The 13,494-nt window shown below is 35.7% G+C and overlaps 1 protein-coding gene across 2 annotated transcripts; it reads left to right on the top strand.

The window, feature by feature from the left end:
• Nucleotides 5,265-7,598, top strand: LOC109824579 (calcium-dependent protein kinase 27-like). 2 transcript variants are annotated; one of them, XR_002242683.1, is made up of 2 exons: nucleotides 5,265-5,716; nucleotides 7,277-7,598. XR_002242683.1 is itself a non-coding variant. In XM_020391210.1 (2 exons), exons 1-2 carry the CDS (start codon nucleotides 5,539-5,541, stop codon nucleotides 7,478-7,480), a joined length of 354 nt encoding a protein of 117 aa, XP_020246799.1. In that variant the 5' UTR covers nucleotides 5,265-5,538; the 3' UTR covers nucleotides 7,481-7,598. The 2 variants fall into 2 exon arrangements, 1 of the variants encoding a protein (XP_020246799.1); XM_020391210.1 differs by having other exon boundaries at nucleotides 5,265-5,688.

A 13,494-nucleotide genomic window follows, 5' to 3' on the forward strand; every position in this document is an offset into this window, starting at 1 on the left:
AAACATGTGAGCAAGCATAAATAAAAATATGCTAAAAACAACTCACATACATAAAGACAATGAGAACACATATTAATATACTATTGAAATAGTGTGTCTCAAAATATAAATATAAAAATCATGTATAAAATAGATTTATGGAATCAAAAGAAGAAGAACATGAGAATCATGCAAAAACGTTTTCAAATGAAAACAAATAAAGCCTATGAAATCATAAATCAAACGAAATCCATAAAAGCAAACCATATAAAGCAGGAGAGGCGACAATAACAAGCTCTTGACCTTGTTCCAACCCGTATAAAGATTTTTAGCACCCGGTAAACAAGATTTGGGAATAAAGACCCAATAAATCCGAGGGGTTATATAAACACAGACCTCTCATATGAAAACTCAAAACAAAGTATGCATATCCAAAAATAATGTTTGATCAATAAGGGAAATTTTCTTTGAAACAATTTGATCAAATCACATATAGAATACCCAAGGGTGAAAAAATATGATATTCTACAAAATATATGTAAGGATAAATAATATACACAAGGGTGAAACAAGCAATATAATCACGGAGTTCGGACCTTCCGTCCTACGTCTCCGCTCCTTACTCCTGGGGAGAAATCCACTATCACACCGGGTTTTCTACGTTAACCCGAATAATGTTTACACCTCACACTCGGTTTCTAGCTCACCGAAAACTTTACAATCTCACACTCTTGCAATCCCAGTCTACAACCTCTAACTATTGGTCTCTAGCCCGTGTCTCCCTCAAGTGTTAGGAATTACAACCTACCTCTAGGCATTACCACTCCCTCAAGTGTTAGGAATTACAACCTACCTCTAGGCATTACCACCTACCCCACTCCTCTTGGGATGACCCCGTCTCTCACCTACCTCTAGGCATTACCACCTACCCCACTCCTCTTGGGATGACCCCGTCTCTCACCACACACTTCTCTCATTATACAAGTGTATTATAAAGTGTAACTCACAATTAACGCTCGATACAACAAATGTTTGTTCTCTATTATGGATGAGAACACAATATAAGCTCACACTCAATGATACACCCCCCACAACCCAAATTATACTATGTATGAAAATACTAGAAGCTCAATGTTTGTTTGTGTAAGCAAAGAGTAAAAATAAAATCAACTAAACTCAATATAAACATTAGCTTAATAAAATGATAAGCAAACAATATAAATGTAAAGCTAGATTGAGTTTAAGAAAACTTCTCTATAGATAACAAGAGAGAGGGAGAAGAGTGAAATCTCAAACACCAAAGGATGATCTTCTCTTTGCTCTTGTGAAAATTGCTTCACAAACTAAACTTGAAACAAACTTAAACAAAACTTAAAACCCTTCTCTTTGCTCTTGTGAAAATTGCTTCACAAACTAAACTTGAAACAAACTTAAACAAAACTTAAAACCCTTGTAAAACTTGTTTTAAACACTGCTTCACAAACTAAACTTGAAACAAACTTAAACAAAACTTAAAACCCTTGTAAAACTTGTTTTAAACACGTTTTTATTAATTTTTGAACTGAGGATATGTGGGGGTATTTATAGAAAACCCTAAAGCCAAGAATAAACCAACAAAACCTAACAAAAAGACAAAATAATGGAAACAAAAAGTAGTCGTTATTATCGTTGGTGGACCGATCAATCGACTGATGAGCTGACCGTTGTAGGCAAATGGCAGCTCATCAGTCGATTGATGATCGCAATCAGTCGACTGATAACTCATCAGTCGACTAGTTAGTCGATCAAAATAAAACAGAAACTTTTTGACTATTCTAGGCGATTTCTTTAGTCGACCGAACACATTCATCAGTCGACTGATAACACTGTATCAGTCTGTTTTGAATAGTAAAACTAAATTTTGAAGTGCCTTTAAAAATAGAAATAAATTCCAAAAAATCTAAAACTTTAGGAAATCATTGTAAACATGTAATGAACATGTTACAAAAAGAATTTTTGGAATTGCACTTCTCAATTGTGAAAACTCATCATTTTTCAAAACAAGTCCAAAACATGAAAATACAAAACACATATTTTTGATATTTTAGCTAAACCATGTTTTGAAACTTCTTGTATGGCTTTATAGACTTGGTAAAAAGTATAAACTATAGTTGTTAAGTCTATATGAAACATATGAATATGAAACATATGAATGTGTATATGAATATATATTTGTTTCATATCTACATAACTACACAAAACAAGTTAGCCATATGAAAACAAACATGTATATATATAATATGTATTTGTTTCATATTTAAACTTCAACATCAAAAACCAAAACTTGTGTATATATATATATATATATATATATATATATATATATAAAGAAACCAAATACCTATGTCTGTATATGAGCTTAAAGTATCTACACACAAGTATAAACCTAAACTAAATTACCCAAGATATCTTGATCTTCGATGTAGCTCAACTTGATACACTTGCGGATGAAGCTTGAACTTGAATCTTTAACTTAAATTGCATGGCTTCACTCCATTATTCCACCAACTTCCATTAGATATGATCATTGAAGCTTAGTTCCATCCATCCACCAATATATTGTATGTCTATAATAAATACAAAAACACAAATACTAGACAAATAACATTAGTAGTAAATTAATTGTTAAACATCATCAAAACAAAAAGGCCAACACACCACACCCCCATTGAGCTCCTCAAATGATGCAAACCAATCTCTCTGGGGGGTCACATGATAAGTAGCACCAGAATCCAGCATCCAATCTCATGCCTCCACATGGTTAATCTATGGAGTAATCAATAGAGAAAAGCATGAATCATCAGAATCTTTACCACTCTTAGCAACATTCACCTCACTTGGCCTTGGGCCCTTCTTCTTGCTATTCTCCTTCTCTCTAAGCTTCGGGGAATCTCTATTGTAATGTCCTTATTATTTACAGAAATCACACTGGTTCTTCACAATTTGGTAGTGTCATCTTAACTTTGACCTTCCCCGATTGCCACCTCTCGGATAGGGACTCCTTCCTCTTGTCAACAAGGCTTCTCCTGAAGTACTCACTCTGAAAGATTCTTTATCCTTCCTCTTCAAATCGAAATTCGTCAATGCGTTAGTCATTCACTATAGGTGATAGAAGATCTACTATTCAACAATGTGAGTATGAATGTATCAAATCCTCATAAGGTAATAAGCCTAACAAAATGATCGCCTTGTACTCATCCGATATCTTCTCATCCACATTCGCCAAGTCTGACAATAACTTTGTGTAGTTGTTCACATGATCTGCAAGTGAGGTACCCCTAAACATCTGGAATCCGAATAACCTTCATAGCAAGTGCAAACGATTCTCAACACTCTTCATAAAATACATGTTGTTGAGAATCTCCCACATCTTCATCACATATCTCACGCCAATCACATTATACTTCAATTCTTCTTCTAAACAAGATCTAATCACCCCACAAGCATTTAGATTCATCTTGTCTCATATCGCCTCATCATACTTTGGTGACCTCTCATGAGTCATGATCGTCTCTTCCAAGTTTTGAGCATTCAATGCATCCTGCACATCACTCATTCGCAACCCAAAGTTGATTTTATCGTCATACTTTACAACACTGATCTTCGTATTCTAAAGTACAACCTGAACTGTATTCTCCATAGCCTTGCTACTTTCACAACTTTCTCCTGTCATTACTTGCTAACTCCAAATTGTAGAGAAAAGATTCAAACTTGATAAACTTGAGAAATTACCCAAATTGAACCCTAGATTGGATTCTAACACGGCCTCCTAACTACACGAGAAAAGCGAGATCTCCAATGGTAACTCCGCAAGCTATCTCCACCGAAACCTAGATCTTAAAGATCCAAGCTTCGAACACCGAATTTTCTTCCACCCAAAACAAACCCTGGGCTATGATACCAATTGTAGCGCCCGACGGAAGTGTGCACAATCTCCAACGAGTCGGTAAGCAACGCAAGAAGAATCACAAATGAGTGCAGTCCACAATAGAACAACCAAAACCAATCACAAACACAGAGAATTTACATGGTTCTGCAATTTGACTACGTCCACGGGGAGAGGATAGAGAGATTTTACTATATGAGGAGAAATATAATGTGTTACAACTCTTTCAAACACTCAAAATAATCTTAACCAAAAGATCTCACTCACTAACAAATAATCTCCCTCTCAAAGTACTCAAAAAAACCAATTTTCTCTAATTAACGCATATCACATAACCCTAGAAAACGTGTTTCTATTTATATTAAACTCAAATCCAAAACAGACTAGGAATCAATTTAACCCAATTAACCGATATCGGTCAACTGAAAAACTCTATCGGTCAAACGATAAGTCTACATCAGTCGACTGATTGGGCAGATCGGTCGACTAACCAGAAAGATGTTTTCCAGCCCTGTAACGTACATGTTATCGGTCAACTGATACTGTTCATTGGTCGACCGAACAGAGACATTTCCTGTAGCTTCAAATTTTCCTGTATTCACTGTTTTTCATAGTACTATTATTGCAGTTAATGGATTTTTCACATAAACTATTGAAAGTATATGGAAAGTATTTAACAACACTGGTCAATGACATTCTGAGTCTATTACTATAGTTCAAAAGAAGCTAGGCTTTTTCATCATAATCGAGCCTTAATTTAATTAAAAAAACTTAAAAAGTTGTACATATACTTCAAAGTTAATTTGAAGGATAAGCATTAAAAAACCAATAAAACCTCTACCATTTGGATTTCTAGAATTAACGATAACTGTTGACACCGACGAATTGGTCTAGAAAGGCCCAAAACTAGGCCCATTGAGCTCAAGAACCTCACAGGGAAAAGCCCTGTTCTTGATGTGAGCACCTCTCTCAGATTGAATCAGTAAATGTTAAGGTGAGCTTAACTAACTTCTCATTTGTTAGAGGGTTTTTTTAATACACTAGTAGAAATTTTAATTTTCAGGATGGAATATTCTAGACCGAAAAATTTCCGTCTAGGATGTAATACCGAAAATTATCCGTCTAGGATATTCCGTCTAGGATATACTATTTTAGACGAAAATTTCTGTCTAAAATAGTATTGTAGACGGACTTATTTATTTATTTTTTAAATTAGCCAAGCAATCTAAACGGAAATCCGTGTAGATTGTATCATAGATAAAAATTTCCGTCTAGGATACTCAGGTCAATTTTTATTAAAAAATTAAGCCACTAAATTCTGTCGCCTAAAATTGCCGCCTCAACCCCCCATTCTCCCGCCTCATCCCTAAATTCTCCGCCTGAAACCCTAAATTACCAAATTCTCCGCACCATCCCATTCTTCTCCTCTGTTCGAAGGCTATAACCGCCGTCCCGTCGTCCCCCTCGATCCTGCGCCCTCCCGTCGTCCTCCTTGACATCTTCGTCCCGTCGTCCTCCTCGACGTTTCGTCGTTGCCTCCCCCTTAGCTCCTCGACGTCCTCCTCCGACATCGCCGTCCTGTCGTCGCCTCCCCCTAAGCCCCTCAGCTCCTCGCCGTCCCGTCGTCCTCCTTGATGTTTCGTCGTTGTCATCCTCCTTCGACATTGTCGTCCTGTCATTGCCTCGCCCCTCACTTCATGCCCGAGCCCTCCCTCTCCTCCGACATCACCGTCCATCCTCGCCGATACGAGAGGGAAGCACCGGATCTTAGCGGAGCTCAAGAGGTTTGTACAAGAAGCTCAATTCTTGGAGGTAATTCAAATCTCTTAATTTTGAATTGTTAGTGTAAGTTTTGTCTAGTGCAGAATTTATGCCCTAGTATTTGATGGTTAAAGAGTTACCTGTTGATTCCTTATGGAATCATGAGCCTGCACGAAGTGAATGATGAAATTGATGACTTATAGTTACATTGTCATTTATTTATTTTTAAATACAATCAAACCTTGGATAACAATTTCGTGTAATTAACACAATTTCAAGACAGATTAAGTTCTCCAAAGCATTATTTGACAGAATAAGCTTGTGCAGAGCAAGACTCCTCCTTTTTGTATAGATATTTAGAGCTATTTGGATGTCCTGTTCTCTAACCTTTATTAGAGGTTGTTAATGAGAAGTATCATAATTTACTTGATAAAAGAGGATTCCTTTTTTTTGTATATGCATTAATATAGATCATATGTGATAAGTTGTCCGGAAAACCTGGTAAAATGTAAATTATTTATTTCATCAATATTGTCATATTTAACTGTTATCATTGTTCAATTAGTTATTAATTCAGGAGAGTAAGCAAGATTTTGTACATTTGGGACTACATATTCAAGTAGTTTATGTAAAGAAGTTATATCATCTACTTAAGGTACAATCAGAGGAGAATGACGTCTTATCATGTCATTTATTGCACGTTTTTCTGTTCTGTCTCCAATTGTAATATATAAATAAGTTTTTCTAGTTCCACCCGGACCATCTATAAAGAAAAATGCAAGTGTTTGAGAATATATTTTGGCTTATAGTATCAAATGCATATTTTTATTGTTTGTTTAGTTTTGATATTGTAAGGTCTTCTTTCGATACATTGATATTTGTTTTCATTTTCTATCTCTTTACATATCCCATTGTCTTCACAATCATTATTCTCAAGATTAGTAAAGTTAATTATATTCATTCATATTAGTAGAACTCCAAATTATCACTGTCATGAAATTTGGGCTATAATCTATATTGATGTCCCGATTATCTTTTATCTCCACAAGTGTATATACAAGTTTTTATTTTTTTCAAGTATTTCCCACGAAGTGAGAACTATAGGAAGACAATCCATTTTAAGATATAGCTCGATGGCTTTATATAAACTAAGTTGTCTATTGGCAAGCATATCATGTTAGCATGTGACACTATATGCAAGAAGTGATTTAATTAAGCAACAGGAAAAAAGGGATTTTTTGCTCTCTTTTATAAGTCCAACATGCATTTTCTTTTCTTCACCTTATTAGCATCTTATCAGGACTGAAGCCACAGATGCATCTTATCACTTTTAATCTTGTTTACTAGAAGTGTTTTGCCCCCTCTTGGCTTCTAGAGCATATGTATAACACAAGTTAAGATTTGCTACTGGTATAACAGTTATTGATTGTCTAGAACCTGGTTATTTTAAGTTAAGACTTAAGACATGCTGTCTAAATTATACACATGCAAAAAAAATCAAGCTCAAATTTTTTTGAAGAGGACACACAGATAGTTGTTTGATATTTTGGACTGTCTTTCTCATTTTTTGTAAGTGTTTCAATCCTTCATACTAACGACAATGTTTTCTAGGTTATTGCTGAGAGCTTGTCAGAAGACGAAATTGTTGGCCTTAAGGAGATGTTAAAGATGATGGATACAGCCGATAGTGGTCAAATCACCTATGAAGAACTAAAGGTTGGTTTAGAAAGAGCTGGTGCAAATCTGAAGGAGTCTGAAATATCAGCTCTAATGGAAGCTGGTGCAAATCTGAAGGAGTCTAATATGTTCATTTGATTACCTAAATGAAAACTTTGCCGGTTCTTACATTTTGAGTTGGTCTGTAAATAGGTTTCTTCTATCAGTGAATAATTTGGAATATTTTTTGTTTGCGATGGATGTTGTTCTATTAATATATGCTCATACAAAGGATTTTTTCCCCTTGTAGGTATTAAGAATGTAAATGTTTGCGATTGGGCTTAATTGCAGGTGTATCTATGGTATCCACTGAGTAGGTTCACCAAAAAAAACTACCGTAGATAGCATCCTAGAAGGAAATTCCGTCTAGGATGTTTTTTTTTTTTTTTTTTAAAATAAGCATCCTAGCCTGAATAATTCTTTTTTTAAAATAAGCATCCTAGACTGAATTTTGAGTATCCTAGACGGAATTTTTGTCTAGGATGAGTATCCTAGATGTAAATTCCATCTAGGATATCCAAAACATCCTAGACGGAAAATTATGTCTAGGATAATCATCCTAGACAGAATTTCCGTCTTGGATGTTTCCGTCTAGGATTATCCTAGATCGTTTTGAATTCCGTCTAGAATAATCCGTCTAGAATGTATTCTAGATAGAATTTCCATCTAGAATAATACATCCTGGACGGAAACTTTCTAGACGGGTATCCTAGACGGAATTTTTTGTCTAGGATGCCTTATTTTTTCCCTGTGATATTAGCTCCTTAAATCTCCACTATTTTGATATTAGCACCTCAAAATTTTTGTTATTAGTTGCCCAAATTGCATAAAGTACTCTGGTAGTTAGGTGGAGTTATAAATGAAGAAGAATATTTCATTTTTTTCCGAGCAGTGACAGAACCTTTGTAGTCTATACAGATGTGTCGTTATCGGGTCTAGGAAGTGCTTTGATGCAGACCCAGAGTGTAGTGGCATACATATCACGATAGCTGATAAAATGAGCATTATTATCCCACGCACGACTTGAAGCTTACAGCAGTGGTCTTTGCACTGAAAACATGGAGACATTATTTGTATGGAGTGCAGTTCGAGCTTTTCACGAATCATCAGAGTTTGAAGTACCTTTTCTCTCAAAAAGAGCTAAATCAGAGACAAGGATGATTGGTTGAGTTTATAAAAGACTATGAGTTTGCGATTCAGTATCATCCGAGGAAGGCTAATGTTGTAGCAAACGTATTGAGTAGGAAGCATCGTCATCAGATTGCATATTTGAGGTGCTCGTTATATCAAGATTTTCACACCCTTAGCTAATTTTATTTTAGATCGGAGATCGACAGAGGCAGTACATTTTTGGGAGCTTTGTCTGAGTAGCCATCTTGGAGTAATAAAGTGATCAGAGCTCAGCTAGAGGACTCTTAAATTCAAACTCGAAAAGGGGAAATCTCCAAATAGCCAAAGGCTGATTGGACCATTGGAGCAGATGGAGGACTTCGAATGAAGGGTTGGTTAGTGATGTCGAGTGATCCGCAGTTAAAGAAGGACTTATTTGACAAGACGCATTGTACTAAGTACACAGTGCATTCAGGCACGACTAAATTGTACAAGGACCTAAAGAGATACTTTTGGTGGAGCGGCATGCGTAGGGCGATTGTAGAGTATGTGGCTAGATGTTTTACCTGCCAGTAAGTGTCCCTGCCAGTAAGTGAAGGCAGAACATCAGAAACCGGCAGGAATCCTACAGCCTTTACCCATTCCGGAGTGGAAGCGTGTAGATATTTCTATGGATTTCATTGTAGGATTTGATGAGGTCAAAGAAGGGAAATGATTCAGTTTGGGTAATAGCTGATCGGTTGATAAAGTCAGCACATTTCATTCCGTTGAAGACGACGTACACAACAGAGACATATGCGAGGATATTCATCTAGAAGATAGTGAGATTACATGGAGTTCCAGAGATAATTATATTAGACCGATGCTCAGTTTTCACTTTGTACTTTTGGAGAAGCTTCCAAAACTCTTTCGGTAGCTAGTTGTCGTATTCTAATGGTTTCCACCAGCAAACAGATGGACAAACGAAGAGAGTCAACAAAGTATTGGAGGATATATTGCGGGCTTATGTTATAGATTTCTAGGGTAGCTGGGAGGACCACATCCTATTGATTAAATTCACTTATAACAATAGTTACCAAGTGACAATTGGTATGGCACCGTATGAGACGTTGTACGGAAGGCCTTGTAGATCACCTATTTACTAGGCAGAACCAGAGTATAGCCTATTGTTTGGATCAGAGTTAGTGAGACAGACTACAAAAAAGTAGTAATAATTCAGGAGCGTATTTTGCAGTGCAGAGTCATCAGAAGAGTTATGTAGATCAGAGACGACGACCATTAGGGTTCCAGCTTGGGGACTCGACGACCATTAGGGTTCCAGCTTGGGGACTATGTATTGTTAAAAAATATCGCCAATGAAGGGAATTCAGTATTTTGGTAGACGAGGAAAAGCTTGCACCGTGGTATATCGGTTCGTTCAGGATAGTGGAGCGCATTGGAGCCATTTCATATCGGCTAGATCTTCCAGCATCGATGTCGAGTATACATGATGTCTTCCATGTTTTGATGCTTAGGAAGCATCTACGTGATGAGGAGCAACAACAAGTGTTAGACATGCCAGAGGTCGAGATTCTTGATGATGTGACTATTATTAAAATTCATGTGTGTATTCTTGCTAAGGAGGACAAGAGACTTAGAAACAAAGTGATTTCTTTAGTTAAAGTTTAATAGAATCGGAAAGGAGCTGATGAAGGTTCTTGGGGCGCGATGATGATATGCATCGCGATGACTTGCACCTATTTGAGCAAGTAAATTATTTGGATATAATTCGCCTATGTTTATGATTATCTACATGCTCATATCTATACTTAGCGCTAGAATAGTGGTATTAGCACTTCGCTCCTAATTATTCGGAACATATAGTATATATATGGGGGGTTCCTTGTTTGGATTTTTTTACCCGACGTACTAGTTCCGTTTAGTTAGGGGTTAAGTGGGAGTACTTACATTCTGAATTGTTAAGTATAAATATCGAGGAGGATTCTGGAGGGAACACGAAGATGTTATGCATTGCGACTAGCCACACCTGTTTGAGCAGATAAATTGATTGATTTTGATTGGTGTTCATGATTATCCATACTATTATATTTATATTTAATGTTAGAACAAAAGTATTAACACTTAACTCCTAATCATTCGGAACACATGGTATATATATGGGGGGTTTCTTGTTTTGATTTTTCACCCGACATACTTGTTCCGCTTAGTTATGAGTTAAGTGGGAGTATTCGCATTCTAGATGGTTAAGTGCAGATATTGCTATGTTTCATATCTGAGGATTAATGACACGAAATATGCACGAGAGGGTTTTCTTGTCTGGATTATCTCCTCTTGGTGCTTTTCTCATATTATTAATCCCTAAGATATGTTTGTGGAACTTCAGGGATGAAATTCTTTTAAGGGGGGAAGAATGTAAAACCCCGTAAAATTTGAATATTATGTGAAAAATAATAATAAATATGTTATATGGTGATAAATAAATTTGAATATTATGTGAAAAATAATAATAAATATGTTATATGGTGATAAATAACATATTTTGATGTTTGAGTATGCTAGGGATTTGAAAAATAATAATAAATATGTTATATGGTGATAAATAACATATTTTGATGTTTGAGTATGCTAGGGATTTATTCGATATCAATCTAATGTATATATATGATATAGGAGTGAAATCATGCACGTCATGCACGGGCTTGAATCTGGAAAAATGATTAGTTAAGAGTATTTACTTTTTTTACATAGATACAGCTTGAATCTGGGAAAATTCAAAAGACAAAAGTTGTAGGTCTCTTCAATAGATTTCTAATGCATCTTGAATCACCTCTTTCTGAGTTTGGATGTGAAATTTACAGCCAAACAACGAAGATATGCACACCCAGAATTTTCCTGATAAGCCGACTTATAAGTCGACTTACACCAAGTCGACTTACGGACTGTTTCCGATTTTTTTTCAGGTTTTCGGGTCGTATCTGTATTGTTTTGATCCCAGGCTTATATATACTCATTTAAATCCTATTTTACTGTACTTTTTCGTGAGAATACAGCAGCCACCCCTCCTCTAAAACCCTTGTTCAAGTTTTTGAGTTTTTGAAAGAGTTTGGTGAAGGATTTGCCAAGAGGAAGGCGAGATCTATATTTTTACTAAAGGAAGAGTTCTTGCACGTGTGTTGGAAGGATCAACAACAATGTGAGGCAAGATTATATTCATCCAAACCCATCCACATAGTTAAATAACTAGTTTAGATGTGTAATATGATATTGAATACGTGTTTTCATGCTTTAATCTTAACCTGTGGTGTTAAAAGTCAGATTTTTGATATGAAATCTTAAACCAATACTAGATCAGTAATCTTTTCTTACTGTTTATAATAGAATAATGATCATGATCTTTAATGTTTCAATTATTTTTGTTTTAAATCTTTTAAACATGATTAACTTATGTAATAACCCTAGTTTAATATTTAATTATCTTTTCATGTTAATTAATCATGCTTAAACCCTAGGTTTGTGATACCTAAATAACTTAGAGATGTTTAAACGAATTTTACGTCTCTGTTCATATTTATAAATGATCATGCTATGGAAATCATGTGATATTTCATGTCTTTATTGAAAATCTTGTATAATCATGTTCTTAACCCTAATATGTTTTAATCCAAATGCTAAATCATGTAATCTGATATTTGTTAATTAGTTGTGCTTATTTATAACCTGGTTCCTATCTTCCATGTTGAATACAACGAGTTTTATTTGAGAAATATCACAGAAAATATCGAAACATCAACCTGGAAGTCGACTAAGTCGACTTGCGACAAGTCGACTTATGCCAGGCATAAGTCGACTTATGGGCATTTTTCCAGATTTCATGAGTTTTGTTTTTGCACTGTTTTGAGATGCGTTTGTGAGGTTCAAAATGTACTTTTGTACACGTACATTCACGCATACACCAGTACAGCATCGTTGCACACACATGAGTAACCCAAATGGGGTTTTGACAAGAGTTGAGTTGTTTATAATAGAGTAGTGATTGTTCATACACTCGTTGGATATCGTTATTAAGCACAGCTCAGTACTATATGAGATAGTATATCGACATACCAGATATACACAGTTTATACATAAGATGGATATCGTTGATGAGCCTAGTTCAGTGCTACATGAGGTAGTGCATCGATATTCCATATGTATAGACCATTGAGTCAGGTTTGGATGCTTTGTATAGCAGTCCGTCCGCACGAGTGTGTGATGAGGCTAGTAAGCCATCTATTTATGGTGATTGTGAACCATCTATTTGGATACTTATGTGGTAGGCCGTCCCGCACTCAGGCTACGTGCTGAGATCGCGATGAGAATAATAAGCCATGTACACAGTTCAGAATACCTACAGGGTAGTCCGTGACTTTGAGACTATTGATTTATAGCCTAAGTTTTAGGCGGATGTCAGTTAAGAGTTCAACTCATCTTTAAAATATATGACCGAGATACTTTGCTCTTGAAAGTATACATGATTATATGTTGGTATTTATTTTATCTCCCCAGTGGTTGCAAAAGATATTATAAATATGATGTAATGATGTCTTTATATTTTTTTACTGTTTTCTTTACTTGTTAGTTGGGATCAATGATTAGCAATTCACAATTTAAGACATATGGTATATACATGAGGGTTTCGTTATTTGGATTATTCGCTCGACGTACTAATCTCGTGTTGTGAATTTCTAATTGTTGATCTCATTAGTTTTTCTTTCTCTAGTTCGGTGTTAATGTTTAGCTATCTACAATTTGATATATATGTTATATATATATAAGTGTTTCCTTGCTTGGATTATTTCGCTCGACATACTTTGTCTTGTGTTGTAGGTTTCTAAATATTAATTCCATTAGATACAGGGAATATGATCTAGGTCGACTATACTTAATAGATAGAGCATTCACTTCATCTAGCAGTCCTTCACCTGGGAGCAAATGGAGATAATCTTTCTTTAGCGTTCTGACGA

This window comes from Asparagus officinalis, chromosome 9, assembly GCF_001876935.1.
Source record: "Asparagus officinalis chromosome 9, Aspof.V1, whole genome shotgun sequence".
NCBI lineage: Eukaryota > Viridiplantae > Streptophyta > Magnoliopsida > Asparagales > Asparagaceae > Asparagus > Asparagus officinalis.